Source organism: Cebus imitator, unplaced genomic scaffold, assembly GCF_001604975.1.
Source record: "Cebus imitator isolate Cc_AM_T3 unplaced genomic scaffold, Cebus_imitator-1.0 Scaffold36, whole genome shotgun sequence".
NCBI classification, from domain to species: domain Eukaryota; kingdom Metazoa; phylum Chordata; class Mammalia; order Primates; family Cebidae; genus Cebus; species Cebus imitator.
Window position 1 is genome coordinate 1,438,917 of NW_016107351.1, and position 16,791 is coordinate 1,455,707.

The 16,791-nt window shown below is 50.9% G+C and overlaps 2 protein-coding genes across 3 annotated transcripts in view; one reads left to right on the forward strand and one right to left on the reverse strand.

The window, feature by feature from the left end:
* Positions 1–1,908, reverse strand: part of ANAPC11 (anaphase promoting complex subunit 11) — a 6,856-nt gene extending 4,948 nt beyond the window's left edge. Inside the window, exons 1-2 of one of the 2 annotated variants that reach the window (XM_017524838.2) lie at positions 1,764–1,908; positions 682–801 (exon numbers count right to left, since the gene is read on the reverse strand). In XM_017524838.2, coding sequence (XP_017380327.1) covers positions 682–790 — 109 coding nt within the window. In that variant the 5' untranslated portion in view covers positions 791–801; positions 1,764–1,908. Of the gene's footprint in view, positions 1–681; positions 802–1,274; positions 1,297–1,763 lie in introns of those variants that run through there. The other variant, XM_037737175.1, reaches the window with a different exon arrangement.
* ALYREF (Aly/REF export factor) lies at positions 1,764–15,193 on the forward strand. Its single transcript, XM_017524834.2, has 7 exons — positions 1,764–2,311; positions 2,804–2,935; positions 4,306–4,453; positions 5,051–5,114; positions 5,215–5,392; positions 5,486–6,106; positions 14,912–15,193. Exons 1-6 carry the CDS (start codon positions 2,054–2,056, stop codon positions 5,498–5,500), a joined length of 795 nt encoding a protein of 264 aa, XP_017380323.1. The 5' UTR covers positions 1,764–2,053; the 3' UTR covers positions 5,501–6,106; positions 14,912–15,193.
* The last annotated feature ends 1,598 nt before the right edge of the window (positions 15,194–16,791 follow it).

The window sequence follows — 16,791 nt, forward strand, 5'->3', positions numbered from 1 at the left end:
GGAGTGCAATGGCGTGATCTCGGCTCACCGCAACCTCTGCCTCCTGGGTTCAGGCAATTCTCCTGCCTCAGCCTCCTGAGTAGCTGGGATTACAGGCACGTGCCACCAGGCCCAGCTGATTTTTTGTATTTTTAGTAGAGACGGGGTTTCACCATGTTGACCAGGATGGTCTCGATCTCTTGACTTCATGATCCACCCGCCTCGGCCGCCCAAAGTGCTGGGATTACAGGCGTGAGCCACCGCGCCCAGCCACCTGGTTTTTTTTCTATCAACTTTTCTTCAAGAAATGAAAATGAAAACGTGGGGCCAGGCACATTGGCTCATGCCTGTAATCCCAGCACTTTGGCAGGCCGAAGCGGCCAGATCACCTGAAGTTGGAAGTTTGAGACCAGCCTGACCAACATGGAGAAACACCTTCTCTACAAAAAATACAAAATTAGAAGGATTTGGTGGTGCATGCCGATAATCCCAGCTACTTGGGAGGCTGAGGCAGGAGAATCCCTTGAACCTGGGACGTAGAGGTTGCAGAAAGCCAAGGCTGCATCATTGTACTTCAGCCTGGAAAACGTGCAAAACTCCGTCTTAAAAAAAAAAAAGGAAAATGTGGGGATTTCCTGCAAATGTATTTAACAGGAGCCACGGAGGCTAGTCCAGCAGGCAGACAGCAGAAGGGACACTCACAGTCGGGGCAGCAGCCATTAAACGCCATCCTGCAGATGCCACAGTTCTCATCGTTGGCCACCCAGAGCCAAGTGGCCACGCCGTTCCAGCACTTAATCTTCACCTTCATGGCAGCAGAGCCTGTAGAGGAAGGGAAGAGAATGACAGGCTAAATTTAGTCTGCAGAGCTAGAAGATTTGGGCACCAAAATAGTAATAAGCCTGGCGCAGTGTCGTCCCAGCTACTCAGGGTGCCAAGGCAGGAAGATCACTCCAGCCCAGGAGTTCGAACCCAGCCTAGGAACATCGTGAGCCCCGTTTCTATTTTATTTTTCTTTTCTTTTTGAGATGGAGTCTTGCTCTGTCGTGTGGGCTGGAGTGCAATCTCAGCCTCCCGGGTTCAAGCCGGCCTCCCAAGTAGCTGGGATTACAGACGCGCAGCACCACGCCCGGCTAATTTTTGTATTTACAGTAGAGACGGGGTTTCACCATATTGGTCTGGCTGGTCTCAAACTCCTGACTTCATGATCCGCCCACCTCGGCCTCCCAAAGTGCTGGGATTACAGAGGTGAGTCATCGCGCCCGGCCTAATTTTTTTTTGAGACGGGGTCTCACTGTGTTGCCCGGCTGGCCTCCCAAGCAGCTGGGATTACAGCGTGCAACGACGCGCCGACTTCCGACTTTTCTTTTTGATGGGGGGGGTCTCACTGCGTTGCCCCAGCTGGTCTCCAGCTCCTCGGGGGAAGCGATCCTCTTGCCTCGGCCTCCCAAAAAGCTGGGAGTTCAGGCGTGAGCCCCGCGCCGGGCCCGTACGAAAACCTGCAAAGGATATGACCGGCAAAATGGGGGACCAAAACCCAGCGCAAGAACCAAAAACCAACCGCAGCGGGTCTGCACCGGCCGCCGCCCGCCGAGGCGCGCCCGCGGGATCCCGCCGCGAGCCGAGCGCACAGCCCTTGGGCGGGCGCGGAAACAAGGACCCCCAGGGGCTCCGCACACCCGCAGCGCCCCCAGCCCTAGCGGACCGGGCGGGGCAGGCGGGGAGGGAGGGGCGCGCAGGCCCCGCCCCCAACGACCGCCGCCCAACCCCCTGCGCCCTCGCACCTTCGCCAACCTAATCACGCACGGCCCTGCCCGCCCTTCCGTTGGCAGCGCTGACGTCCGCGCGGGAAGGTATAAAAACGACCACAGTCAGGCCCGGCTCCCTCAGCAACGCCCGCCGAGTCCCGAGCCGCAGTGCGCACGCGCGCCCCCGCCTCTCCCCGTCCCGCGCGCGCAGCCGTCCGCCGGCGGCCAATCAGTAGCCGCTCCGAGGCCGTAGCACCGGAAGGCCTCGCGCGGCGCCGGAGGTGACGTGCTGACGTGCTGGCGTGCTGACGCGCGGGCTCGAGCCGATGCCCGATTCCGCGCCCGCCATGGCCGACAAAATGGACATGTCTCTGGACGACATCATTAAACTGAACCGGAGCCAGCGAGGAGGCCGCGGCGGGGGCCGGGGCCGCGGCCGGGTCGGCTCCCAGGGCGGCCGCGGCGGCGGGGCGCAGGCCGCCGCGCGAGTGAATCGAGGCGGCGGGCCTATCCGGAACCGGCCGGCCATCGCCCGCGGGGCGGCCAGCGGAGGCGGCAGGAACCGACCGGCGCCCTACAGCAGGGTGAGTGCGGAGGCCGGCCGCGCCGGAGGGCAGGAGGGGGCAAGCCGGGGCGGCTGGCGGCGAAGGCAGAGCCCGGCTGGCTGATAGGGCTGCTGGAGCGGCCGCCCGGAGGTCCGGAGGGTGCATGCGGGCGGGCGCGTTGGGGGTGGTGGGCGGGGGCGAGGTCGTGCATTCGGGGCCCGGCCCGGGAGGCTGAGACCCTTTTCAACTCTTTGTTCCGGCCGCCGGGACCTCGTGGCGGCGGGAGCGGAGGGGTCGCGGGGCGCGGCAACAGCGGCGGGAAGTTAGTGGAAGGGAACTGAAGTTGCTGCCGCGGTGGGACCGTGCGGCCGCGTGCTGGGGCTGCTTGAGCGGCCGGAGGGAGCGCTGGCGGCCTCATCTCCGCCGGGTCCTCTCGGGCCGGGAAGAGGACGGGTCCGGGGTCGCCCCGAGGGCCGGGAAAGCCCTGGACTGAGACTCACAGGTCTGCTGTTGTTGTGGTTTTTTCTCCAGCCAAAACAGCTTCCCGACAAGTGGCAGCACGATCTTTTCGACAGTGGCTTCGGGGGTGGTGCTGGCGTGGAGACGGGTGGGAAACTGCTGGTGTCCAATCTGGATTTTGGAGTGTCAGACGCCGATATTCAGGTAAGAGACTAGGGGTTCTCGGTGAGCCGTTCGCCCTGCACAGGACGGATCATGTTTTGGGGGATGTGGCCCTGAGTCCCCTTCCCGCCTTGGCAAAGGGAGCCCTCCCAGCTCTGAAGGGCTGCAGGACAGACCTAGCGCCAGTAAAGCCAGGGTCAGTCCGCAGGCAGGTGCGAGCCTAGCCTAGCCTGAGGATCTGCCGCTCTTAGTCTGAAGATGGGTTGTGTGAGTGAAATCCTCTGCCAGGGCTTCCGGTTTCTAACAGACAAAGACTCATCAAATGTGAGTGGCTCTTGGCTGTTAAACTCAGCCCACTTGCTCTTTAAATTTTGTGCCTGTTTTAGTGGGCCAATGAGACAAAAAGAATCTTCCTTATGTACCTTGTAGAGCAGAGGGAGCCTGTGTGTTTTTCTGGCTCTGTTTGACTTGAGTACTGTCTTAAAAAGACCTTGTAACTTGTGGTTTTATCACTCCCCACCCTCGTGTCCTGTCGGTGACATGATTCTCAAACCCATTGAAGCTTTTCTTTAAAAAAAAAAAAAAAAAGAAAGAAAGAAAGAAAAATTGAATCCCAACGGCATTTAAACTCGTTTTCTGGTTAAGAAGTCACTTTTTGGGAATCAGTTTTCGAGATGGCTGGGCAGGGTTCAGTTGTCCACAGCCTAGCCATTTGCCTTGGGAGGACAGAGTAGGGCCAGTGAGCACTCACAGTGTCTCAACACTTTTTTTAAGGTGGTTTCTAGCATCCACTGGAAACCGCTTTTGGTGAACTCCACTTCCCGCTGTGTGCCTGCGGCCGGAGTATCCCCACACTCTGGGTTCCCTCTCCAACTCCCAGCCTGCCTGAGGTCAGGGCAGTTTCCATGGCAGCGCTTGACTTCAGACTTTGCCGCAGGCTTGAGTAGGAGGAGAGGGAAAGGTGAGCCAGAATCTGCCTTTGGGGGAGGGGCTGGGGTCAGGGTTCCCAAGTCAACAGGCCCTTCAAGCTGGTCTGATATCAGACCAGTTCCCTTGCTCTTGATCTTGGCCTTTACAGTTTCTTGGAACAGCCCTTGGGTGTGTTGTAAATTCTCCTTTGTTGAAGAGGATAGTGGCTTAATTTTGTGCCCCTTTCTAGTGGGCTTTGCGACTTCCTCTGCCTGCATCGTGGTACACCTGTCAGGTCCCCTCAATGGCAGGAGCCCTCAGACCCAGGCGCTCTTGGAAGTTGCTGTCCCTCCTGCCCTTCCCTTCCCTCATTTCCCACTACCACTGCCCTGCCTCCCAGGGAACCACCCCCAAAACAACTCACTCCTCCAGGGCCTGTCCCTGGGCCACCGGAAGGAGCACGGTTTTGTTGCTCTTCTGACAACTGCTCTTTGCAACTCCAGGAGCTCTTTGCTGAATTTGGAACACTGAAGAAGGCAGCTGTGCACTATGACCGCTCTGGCCGCAGCTTAGGAACAGCAGATGTACACTTTGAGCGGAAGGCAGACGCCCTGAAAGCCATGAAGCAGTATAACGGTGTCCCTCTGGATGGTGAGTGTGGGTGGGGGGGACCCACGCTGATTGTGGGGCTTGTGGAGTTTGGGGCTGGCACCTGTCCAGGTAGGAATATGGGGTACCCCTGTGGCTGAGGACACTTTGCATTTGCCCCTTTGTCTCTCTCTTCCATCTGCCACCTCTCATGCTGCCCCACACATCTGGACCAACCTCTTGTGAACCCCCATCCAGCAAGCTACATCCCTCCCCTCCTTCAGCTCCTTCCGGAAGATTCACTTCTGTGAAGCCTTCTCAGAACCGCCATAGTACACCTCTGAGTGCGGGGCTGTAGTCGTAAAGACAAAGGTACCGGTTCTTCTTCGTCAGGTCACCCACACCTCTCCACCCACGAGCACCCCGACACCTCAGCAAGCAGCCCACCTAGTCTGGACTGAGAAGGAGTGAGGAGGTGTTGGTGGGGTTGCTTCCTTGCCATTTTGTTCTCCCACCAGTATCTCCAGGCCATTTCCCTTGTCGGGGGCATTTGAGACGCACAGAGGCCCTTTCCAGTGTTTGCATGGAGACCAGGGTGTGGTGCCAGCTGAGTTGGTTTCAGAGCCTCTCAGAACGTGTCCTTTGTATTCTTTGTCGCAGGCCGCCCCATGAACATTCAGCTTGTCACATCACAGATCGATACACAGCGGAGACCTGCACAGAGGTGACTTTCGGGGCCTCTAGGGAAGGGATTGGCCTGGGGTGTGGCTGCATCGCCCTTGGGGTCTTCCCAGGTATGTGAACAGTTCCATTTTCCTTGCTAGCGTAAACAGAGGCGGCATGACTAGAAACCGTGGCGCTGGAGGCTTTGGTGGTGGCGGAGGCACCCGAAGAGGCACCCGTGGAGGCGCCCGGGGAAGAGGCAGAGGCGCCGGCAGGAATTCAAAGCAGCAACTTTCGGCAGAGGAGCTGGACGCCCAGCTGGACGCCTATAATGCAAGAGTGAGTCCGGGAGAGCCGGCTGGGGGCCTGGCCAGAGCCCCAGTGGGGAGCAGGCCTCAGTGAGTGCGAGCCACTTTCTCCTCTGTGTTTCAGATGGACACCAGTTAAACAGACCGGCAAATCCGTGTGGACAGGACCCAGGCGTCTCCTCTTGCTCCCTGGTTGGGGAGCGGTGGCTGGGGCTGTGCAGCCAATAATGGATTTGTTTCTTTTATGTTTTAAAATAGGATTTAAAAACTCATGTAAAGGTTTTTTTTTTTCTTTTTTTTTTTTTTTTTTTTTTTTTTTTTTTTTTTTGTAACAGTTTTTTTTTGTACCGAGTTATTTTTGGGATAAATTTTACTGGTTGCTGTTGTGGAAAAGGTGGCATTTCCCCCTTTTCCATAATAAAATAGAAATGTGTGTAGAACTGGAAATGTTTGGTTTGTCCCAATGTTGGAGTCCAAGCCTGGGCCAGGACTTTGGTGTCTGTCCAGCTGGAAGGAGGGGGGAACCTGAGTGGAGGATAGAGGGAGCAGCCCCATCTGGTATTGGAAACCTACAGCTGGCGCGGGTTGCGTAGTGGGCTTACCGGCTCCTGGAGGGCCAAGGCTGCCTGCCTACCTTTCTCATCCTCTTTCCTGCCTCACACCTAATGCCTTGCTCTCTAACTCACCAGGTGGGAGGACACCTTTGCCGGGAGCCACCTGTTGACCCTTGTGCCTGTGCCTCCAGGTGAGGGGAGGTCGGATGGGGTGGGCTGCCCTGTGTGCTGCCCACAGCCAGAATGTCGCTGGGCTGTTCTTTTCCTTTTTGTACTCTGGTTTTCAGAGAAACATGCATTCAGCAGTTTTTGACTTTGTAGTGTAATTCCTTTGTTTTGCTAGGCCTTTTTTTTTTTTTTTTTTTTTAACTTTGCCACATAATAAGGCAGGAGGATGTTCTCTTAGTTGTATATTTGATGAAGTAGCTGGTGGAAGCTGAGTGGCGCGACATTTGATACCTGTAATCCCAGCACTTTGGGAGGCCAAGGTGGGAGGATCTCTTGAGCCCAGGAGTTCGAGAACAGCCTAGGCAACGTGGCAAAACTGCGTCTCTGCCAAGAATACAAAAATTAGCTCAGTGTGGTGGCACGCCCCCATAGTCTCAGCTATTCCAGAGGTTGAGGTGGGAGACTCTCTTGAGCCCTGGAGGTCAAAGCTGTGGTGAGCCATGGTCAGGACACTGCACTTGAAGCTGGGCAGTGGAGAGATAGCCTTCTGCCCCTTGATGCGGGGTTGGTGACAGCACTTCAAGAATGAGATGGGAAGGGGGACTGAGTGATGCTTTGTGCAGACAGCGAGCTGTAGCCGACATACTAGATTGGCAGCCTGTGCCCTGTGGGCACTTGGAACCCCCTCTGCCTCAGGCAGTCCTGTGGTTTTGTGCTGGTAGGCGAGTCTGTAGTCCCAGCTACTCTGGAGGCTAAGGCAGGAGAATCACTTGAACTCAGGAGGCAGAGATTACGTTGAGCCAAGATCACGGATCATGCCATTGCACTCCAGCCTGGGCAAAAAAGAGTGAAACTCTGTCTCAGGAAAAAAAAGAAGGCACAGGGATTGGCCCAGATTGGACACATGACTTAAGCATAGCTAAGCTGAGTTATACTTGGGGTGTTCAACTGTGTGGAGAGAAGGGAAGCCCTGTTCTTCCTGGTCCCTTTCTTTGGCCAGCATGGGTTGAAAGTAGGAACTGGCCAGCCCCGGGGAGGAGAGGAAGCACTCCCGTGGGACTTGGAGCTCTTCCAGGGTGGCTCACGGCCTGCCTAGCTCTGCCTTCATTCTGAGGACCTTGGAGAGGGTCTCAGGTGCAAGCGAGCAGCTCCCACAGGTGCTCTGGCTCCTGGCTGGTGTGCAGAGATCTGACGAGCAATCTACACTAAGAAGCAGATTGAATCAAATTGTGTTCCACCTCACATGGGTTAAGGGGCTACACTGTTGCTCTCAGACATCCTTTGTGATCCCATGAGATGGCTGTGTCTATACCAGGTAACAAAGTTGTAGTGGAAATGAGTGTAACTCTTGGTTCTTACCTTCAATGAACTGATGGTCTAATACAGGAAACGTAAAAATGATAGGTCGCAGTCTAGCCTAACACGGGTGGAGTGTGGGACATGGTGGGAGCGTAGGCTTCACAAGCACTCCAAAAATAAAAATTAAAGTGCACTCCTCCCTTTGGCTGCACCTCTGCTGGAAGTTCTACATACGTTTCATTTATCCTCTCAGCAATCTAGTGATACAGTCTCATATTAGAGTTTTAATTTGAGAGTTTCGCTCTGTCACCCAGGCTGGAGCACAGCGGTGTGATCAGGGCTGCTCACTGCAGTCTCAACCTCCCGGGCTGTTGATCCTCCCGTCTCAACCTCCTGAATAGCTGGGACTACAGGCACATGCCACTGTGGCTGGCTTATTTTTTGTATTCTTTTTTTTGTAGGGACCGGGGTCTCATTATGTTGCCAGGCTAATATTGAACTCCTAGACTCAAACAATCGTCTCACATTGGCCACCCAAACATTACAGGTATGCCACCATGCCCAGCCTCATTTTAGAAGTTAAAAGGAAGTGGCCAGGCACGGTGGCTCACACCTGTAATCCCAGCACTTTGGGAGGTCAGGGCGGGTAGATCATGAGGTCAGGAGATCGAGATCATCCTGGCCAACATGGTGAAACCCCGTCTCTACTAAAAATAAAAAAATTAGCCAGGCACGGTAGTGCATGCCTGTAGTCCCAGCTACTCAGGAGGCTGAGGCAGGGAAATTGCTTGAACCCAGGAGGTAGAGATTGCAGTGAGCCGAGATCATGCCACTGCACTACAGCCTGAATGACAGCGTGAGACTCCGTCTCAAAAAAAAAAAAAAGGAGGGAAGTTGGTTTTCTTACTCCACAGATATGTGGGGTCTGCTGCACTCCAGGTACCCATTTCAGGTGCCAAGGAAACCAGCAGTGAATGAAACACAGAATCTCTGCCCTTGTAGAGCACGTGTTCTAATGAGAAAAGACAGAAAACTGAAATGCAGGATGTCAGATGGTGAAAAGGCTGCGGAAGAAAACCAAGCAGGGACTGGGGAGGAGTTGGGCAGGGCCTGGCTGGTCTTAGTTCTGCAGGGTCAGAGGCCTGAGCTAAATTAATGGGCATCTAGGGAAACGCATCACTGGCGGAGAGAATGGCAGGTGCAAAGGTCCCGAGCTGAGAACACACTTGGGAGGTTCAGGAACAAGCCAGGCCAAGACATGGCTCAGGTTGGGTAGGCAGCAGGATGCAGGGCATTAATATCTGCCCTTGCTAGGCCTTGAAGGAAGGAGCACTTTGAGGACATCACCCAGAGGTGGTCTCCCTGGGGGAAGAGCCACCAGTATGGGGAGGTCATGGGCTAGCACCCGGCATGGAGGCCTTGATGCAGATGACACCTGGAGGCAGAGGCTGTAGAGTCAACTTTTAGTTCTGTTTTGTTTTAAAAATATAAAATATATAAAGTGCTTTCTTTTTTTTTGTTTGTGTTTTTTTGTTTTGAGACAGGCTGTTGCCCAGGCTGGAGTGCAATGGCATGATCTCAGCTCGCTGCAACCTCCGCCTCTGGGATTCAAGGGATTCTCCTGCCTCAGCTTCCTGAGTAGCTAGGACTACAGACGTGCTCCACCACACCCAGCTAATTTTTGTATTTTTTTGAGATGGAGTTTTGCTCTTGTTGCCCAGGCGACAGGGTTTCACTGTGTTGACCAGGCTGGTCTCAAACTCCTGACCTCAAATGATCTTCTGCCCACCTTGGCCTTCTAAAGTGCTGGGATTACAGGTGGGAGCCACTGTAAGTCAGCGTGCCCAACCTAAAGTTTTTTTTTTTTTTTGGAGACAGTTTATTTGTCGTCAGGCTGAGGTGCAGTGGCGTGATCTTGGCTCACTGCAACCTCTGCCTCCCAGGTTCACACATTTCTCCTGCCTTAGCCTCCCAAATAGCTGGGACTACAGGTGCACACTGCCACGCCCAGCTTTTTTTTTTTTTTTTTTTTTTTTTGAGACGGAGTTTCGCTCTTGTTACCCAGGCTGGAGTGCAATGGCATGATCTCAGCTCACCGCAACCTCTGCCTTCCAGGTTCAAGCAATTCTTCCGCCTCAGCCTCCCAAGTTGCTGGGATTACAGGTGCCCACCACCACACCTGGCTTTTTTGTGTTTTTAGTAGAGACGGGGTTTCACTGTGTTGGCCAGGCTGGTCTCATGTCTTTCTCCTGATTTGCCCGCCTTGGCCTCCCGAAGTGCTGGCATTATGGGTGTGAGCCACCACGCCAGGCCTCAAGTAGTCTTAAAACTTTCTTATGAGGCCAGGCATGATAGCTCACGCTTGTAATCTCGGCACTTCGGGAGGCCAAGGCAGGTGGATCACGAGGTCAGGAGACCAAGATCATCCTGGCCAACATGGTAAAACGCCATCTCTACTAAAAATACAAAAATTAGCTGGGTGTGGTGGCGGGCGCCTATAATCCCAGCTACTCCAGAGGCTGAAACAGGAGAATCGCTTGAACCCGGGAGGCAGAGGTTGCATTGAGCCAAGATCGTGCCATGTTAAAGAAGGTAGACACAAGTTTTATGAAACGTCCAGAATAGGTAAATCTAGAGACCAAAGGGAGATTAGTGGTTGCCAGGGGCTAGGGAGTGACTGCTAGTGGGTAGGTTTTTCTTTTTTTTTTTTTTTTTTGAGACGGAGTTTCTCTCTTGTTACCCAGGCTGGAGCGCAATGGCGCGATCTCGGCTCACCGCAACCTCCGCCTCCTGGGTTCAGGCAATTCTCCTGCCTCAGCCTCCTGAGTAGCTGGGATTACAGGCGCGTGCCACCATGCCCAGCTAATTTTTTGTATTTTTAGTAGAGACGGGGTTTCACTATGTTGACCAGGATGGTCTCGATCTCTTGACCTCATGATCCACCCGCCTCGGCCTCCCAAAGTGCTGGGATTACAGGCTTGAGCCACCACGCCTGGCCCGCCGGTAGGTTTTTCATTTGGAATTCGATGGTGGTGGATGTGACATGGTGAACAGAGGGAAAGCTACTGACCTGTGCAATGACTTTAAGTGGGCTAACTTTATAACATTAATTACATCTCAATAAACATTTTCAGATACCCTCCAGTGAGTGAGTAACAACATTCCCCCCGGAGGGTGCTGGAAAGGCAATTTGGTGTGTACCAGTTTGTACCAAATTTAACCACAAAAAGGAGGGTTTAACCCTTTAGTGATTATTGAATGCTACATTTTTTTTTTTTTCAATGAATGAGAAGTTCTTATGTTGCCTCAAAACACATAGCCTCATCTCCTCAAGTGCCAGGACAACTTGCCTGAGCCACTGCTGCTCCCCTAAATGCTACGTTTTCAACTAAAAACTGGTTTTCTTTTCCTTAATTTTTATTGGGCGGTGGGAGGGGCAGGGTCTCACTGTATTGCCCAGGCTGGATTCCAACTTCTGGGCTGAAGCAAACTTCCCAAGTAGCTGGAATTAACAAGCAGATGCCACCATACCCAAGTATAAGCAAGTTTTTGTTTGTTTGTTTTTGAGACACCCTGTCACCTGGACTACAGTGCAGTGGTGCAATCTCGGCTCACTGTGACCTCCGCCTCCTGGATTCCAGCAATTCTCTTGCCTCAGCTTCCCAAGTAGCTATGATTACAAGCACCTGCCACCATGCGTCCCTAATTTTTTGTATTTTTAGTAGAGATGGGGTTTAACCATATTGGCCAGGCTGGTCTCAAACTCCTGACCTCAGGTGATCTGCCCACCTCGGCCTCCCACAGTGCTGAGATTACATGCATGAGCCCCCGTGCCTGGCCTCTAGTTTTTTTTTGTTTTCAGGAGAGATGCTGTCTCCCTAAGTTTCCTAGGCTGGTCTTGAACTCCACAACACAAGTGATTCTCCCATTGTGTTCAGCCAGCATTTTTCTTTTAGTTGTTGTTGTTTGTTTTGAGATGGAGTCTCGCTCTGTCACCCAGGCTGGAGAAGAATGGCGTGATCTTGGCTCACAGCAACCTCCACCTCCAGGGTTCAAACAATTCTCCCTGCCTCAGTCTTCTAAGTAGCTGAGGTTACAGGCACCTGCCACCATGCCCAGCTGTTTTTTTTTGTATTTTTAGTAGAGAGAGGGTTTCAACTGTGTTAGCCAGGATGGTCTTGATCTCCTGACGTCATGATCTGCCCGCTTCAGCCTCCCAAAGTGCTGTGATTACAGGCATGTGCCACTGTGCCCAGCTTCCAGCTAGCGTTTTTAAAGGTGCATCTGTGTTGTACCTTGTCTAAGACTATTCCCCTTTTTTTTTCACTTTTTTATTTTTTTGAGAGGGAGTTTTGCTCATGTTGCCCAGGCTGGAGTGCGATGGCACCATCTGGGCTCACTGCAACCTTCGCCTCCCAGGTTCAAGCAATTCTCCTGCCTCAGCCTCCAATGTAGCTGGCATTACAGCCATGCGCCACCTTGCCCAGTTAATTTTTTTTTTTTTTTTTTTAAGTAGTAGAGACGAGTTTTACCATTTTGGCCAGGCTGGTCTGGGACTACTGACCTCAGGTGATCTACCCGCCTTGGCCTCCCAAAGTGCTGGGGCTCACAGGCGTAAGCCACCATGTCCAACCAAGACTATTGGCATGGATATACCACATTTTTTTCGTTCATCTGTTCATGGACATTTGGGTTATCTCCACTCCATGGCTTTGTGAACATTTTTATATACATTTTATATGAACTTATGTTTTCATTCTAGGGTAGAATTGCTGGGTCATGAGATAACTGTAACTTTTTGAGGAACTGCCAGACTTTTCCAAAGCAGCTGCAGCATTTTATGTTTCTGCTAGCAATGTCAGAGGGTTCCAATGTCTCCACATTCCCACCAACACATCTTTTTTAGCTTAGTCATCCTACCGGGTGTGAAGTCGTATCTCATTGTGATTTTGCGTTGCAGTGTCTTCTTTATGATCTTTTTTTTTTTTTTAATGTCTTTGATCTCTATCTTTTTTATGTCTGGATTGAATAGATATCCATTTACCATGGGAAAGTCTTTCCTCCCTGGGAAATTTGCAGGACTTCACTTGGAAACACAGATATCCTACATGGAATTAAATGTCCTGTTATCAGTGGCACTCATCACATTCAACAAAATAACGTCCTAACAGATTGACTTTGTTAGGTATAACGAATACCTGAACTCTAGTTACATAAAGATTAGGATCACGTCTCCCTTCATACTACCTTATCTCATTAACTTTTGGAGAAAAACTTGTCTCAGAAGTGCTATGATATTCTTCCTGAAATGGACATCAGCATTTTTTTTTTTTTTTAACAAGGTCAGGCGTGGTGGCGCACACCTGTAATCCCAGCACTTTGGGAGGCAGATCACGAGGTCTGGAGTTCGAGACCTGCCTGGCCAACATGGTCAAACTCCCATCTCTACTAAAGATAAAAAAAAATTAGCCAGGCATGATGGGATGTACTGTACTCCCAGCTGCCCGTGAGGCTGAGGCAGGAAAATTGCTTGAACCTGGGAGGTGGAGGTTGCAGTGAGCCAAGATCACTCCATTGCACTCCAGCCAGGGCAACAGGGTAACACTCGGTCTCAAAAAAAAGTTTTTTAAATTGTTTTTTGAGACAAAGTCTCCCTTTTATGTTCCAGCTGGAGTGCAGTGGCACAAACACAGCTCACTGCAGCCTGAACTCCCAGGATCAAGGGATCCTCCCACCTTAGCCTCCTAGCTGGAACTACAGGCACATATCACCGTGCCTGGCTAATTATTGTTATTTTTTTTAAGAGGAGGTCTTGCTCTGTCACCCAGATGGAGTACAATGGTGCAATCCTGGCTCACTGCAACCTCTGCCTCCAGAATTCAAGCAATTCTGCCTCAGTCTCCTGAGTAGCTGGGACTACAGGCACCTGCCACCATGCCCAGCTAATTTTTGGTTTTTTTTTTAGTAGAGACAGGATTTCACCATGCTGGCCAGGCTAGTCTTGAACTGTTGATCTCGTGATCCACCTGCCTCGGCCTCCTAAAGTGTTGGAATTACATGCATGAGCCACTGCACCTGGCCATAATTTTTAAAACTTTGTAGAGATGGGATCTCACTCTGTTGCCCAGGTTGGTCTCAAATTCTTGGGCTCGAGGGATCCTCCTGCTTTGGCCTCCTGAAGTGTTGGGATTACAGGTGGGAGCCACCAAACCAACATAGCCTATTAATATGAGCCTATTTCTCTCTTTATGAATTTCCTGAAGTGTTATAATGTTTACCTTCATATTTATACAAAAGAAGGGACAGGCTGGGCATACATCTTCGCTTTTAGTGATTCAGCTTTTGTCTTTTATGACCCTGACAGTTTCGAAGGATACTGTCAGCTACTTTGTAGAACATCCCCCATTGGGAACTCTGACCTTATAACTGGACAAGGTTTAGTTAGTTAGTTAGTTTTTTGAGACAGTCTTACTCTGTCACCCAGGCTGGAGTGCAGTGTCACAATCTCAGCTCACTGCAACCTCTCTCCCAGGTTCAGGCAATTCTGCCTCAGCCTCCTGAGTAGCTGGGACTACAGGCGCATGCCACCACGCCTGGCTAATTTTTAGTAGAGACAGGGTTTCACCCTGTTAGCCAGGATGGTCTCGAGCTACTGACTTCGTGATCCACCTGCCTCGGTCTCCCAAAGTGCTGGGATTATGGGCATGAGCCATTGCCCCCAGCCTATTTTTTGTTTGTGTGTGTGTTTTGGTATGAAAACCACAGCTACCATGTCCTCTTTTTTTTTCTTTTTGTCAGCATTTTCCCAAACATCCTCTTCTCAGTGCATCGTGGAGATACACAGTACAAGTCTCTCCAGCTCCTCCTGGTCATGTTAGTTAGGTGGTGGTTGCAGGGGTTTCTCCACTGCATGGTTACTGTTTTTGTTTTCTGTTTGTAATCCATAAATACTTTGAGATACTTCCAGACTACGTGAATGTCTGTTTCATTTCCAAGTTATACCCACTAACTTCAGCATCCACTGGTCGGTCTCACATGCAGTAATTACTAACGTAGTTTGCAAAGGTGATTTTCATGTTTTCCTCATTCCTTTGACATCTATTAATTGGAATTCATCTCCAAGAAAGCACAGTCCCTTCTCCACCTTTTCCTCTTTTTTTTTGAAATAGTCTTGCTCTGCTGCTCAGGCTGTAGTGCAGTGGCTCAGTCATGGCTCACTACAGCCTCGACCCCCTGGGCTCATGCAGTCCCCCCATCTAAGCCTCCTGAGTAGCTGGAACCACAGGTGCTCACCACCATGCCCAGCTAATTTTTTGTATTTTTTTGTAGAGATGGGGTTTCCCCATGTTGCTCAGGCTGGTCTCAAATTCCTGAGCTTGCCTCAGTGTCCCAAAGTGCTGGGATTGCAGGCAGGAGCCACTGCACCTGGCCTACTGTTTATTTCTTTAGATATTTATATCAGTATACACTCAAGGGATGTTTGTTATAAGCTACAATCTGATACTGTTTTCATGCTCTGATTGTTACAGCTTTGGCCACTGGGAGCTCCTGGAGAGTGTCTCCTGTGCCCTGTCCTTATTTAAGCACTTCATTGTTTTGGGATGTCTTCGGTTTTCCCTGGCCCAGCTCTGGACTCAGCTGCTTCTCCAGGGAGCTCTCCCTCATTGGAGACTCGGTGTATAATTTTCGTAAATGTTTATATGGCTTACATGTGTTAGCTGATATTATTAAGAAGTCACCCTGGGATGGACTGGCCAACTGATTTGTTGGAAGATAGCAATAAACAATAATCAAAAGATTTTAATGTTAAGCCGCAAGAGTACCAGAAAATAAATCTGTTCATTTTAATTACATCAGCTTGTCTATGATCATGTAGCCTAAAGTAGGCCACAATTAATTTTTGTGTTGTCTATACATGATGTTGAAGCAAATTATAAAATGTTTTAGCATGTTAATTAGTTGTACATTAATATCTATATATAAAAATTAATGTGAGATATATTTAGTATATGAATCCTTTATATACAAGTAATTCAAGTTACTATTAATGATATAATGGACTTCACATTCCTTTTTTTAGTTTGTGTTGACCATATAAACATCCAAGAGTTGGCCAGGCACAGTGGCTCATGCCTGTAATCCCAGCATGTTGGAGGCTGAGGCAGGCAGATCACCTGAGATCCAGAGATCGAGACCATCCTAGCCAACATGGTGAAACTGCATCCGTACTGAAAAAAAAAATTGCCTGGGCATGATGGCGCATGTCTGTTGTCTCAGCTGGTTGGGAGGCTGAGGCAAGAGAATCACTTAAGCCCTGAGGGTGGAGGTTGCAGTGAGCCGAGATTGCACAAGTGTACTCCAGCCTGGCAAAACAGTGAGATTTCATCTAAAAAAACCAAAAATCCAAGAGTTCACGATGCTGCTTAAGGAAGGATGCCTCATGTGCCTTTGGAAGTTGTAAGGGCACTCATCAAAACTGGCAAATAAGACTGGGTGCAGTGGCTGACGCCTGTAATCCCAGCCCTTTGGGAGGCTGAGGCAGGCAGATCACCTGAGTTCGGGAGTTTGAGACCAGCCTGACCAATATGGAGAAACCCCGTCTCTACTAAAAATACAAAATTAGCTGGGTGTGGTGGTGCATGCTTGTAATCCCAGCTACTGAGGAGGCTGAGGCAGGAGAATCGCTTGAATCCAGGAGGTGGAGGTTGCAGTGAGCAGGATTGCACCATTGCACTCCAACCTGATCCAACAAGATCGAAACTCCATCTCAAGAAAAAAAAAACCTGACAAATGAAAGAATTGGGCAATTGATATCTTCTCTGGCTGGGCGTGGTGGTTCACGCCTGTAATCCCACCACTTTGATGGGATCAAGACATTAAGACTATCCTGGACAACATGGTGAAACCCTGTCTCTACTAAAAATACAAAAAGTTAGCTGGGTGTGGTGGTGCATGCTTGTAATCCCAGCTACTGAGGAGGCTGAGGCAGGAGAGTTGTTTGAACCCTGTAAGTGGAGGTTGCGGTGAGCCGAGTTCGTGCTACTATACTCCAGCTGGGCGGCGGAGCAAGACTCCGTCTCAAAAAAGAAGAAAAATTTGTCTTTTCTGTATGAACCATTTAATTTTGGGGCAGCTTCTGATGACAGGGGTCCTTTAAAAAACAATTTCCAGGCTGGTCATGGTGGCTCATGTAATCCAGCACTTTGAGAGATGGAGGTGGGCATATCACAAGGTGGAGTTCTGGACCAGACTGACCAACATGGTGAAGAAGCCCTGTCTCTATTAAAAATACAAAACTTAGCCGGGTGTGTGGTGGCACGTGCCTGTACTCCCAGCTACTCAGAAGGCTGAGGCAGGAGAATCGCTTGAACCCCAGAGGTGGAGGTTGCAGTGAGCCAAGACTGTGCCA

Coding starts and splice junctions, on each gene's coding strand:
- ALYREF (XM_017524834.2), top strand. CDS start 2,054: ATGCCCGATTCCGCGCCCGCCATGGCCGACAAAATGGACATGTCTCTG. Junction 4,454..5,050: donor TAACGGTGTCCCTCTGGATG/GTGAGTGTGGGT, acceptor TCTTTGTCGCAG/GCCGCCCCATGAACATTCAG. Junction 5,115..5,214: donor CAGCGGAGACCTGCACAGAG/GTGACTTTCGGG, acceptor TTTCCTTGCTAG/CGTAAACAGAGGCGGCATGA.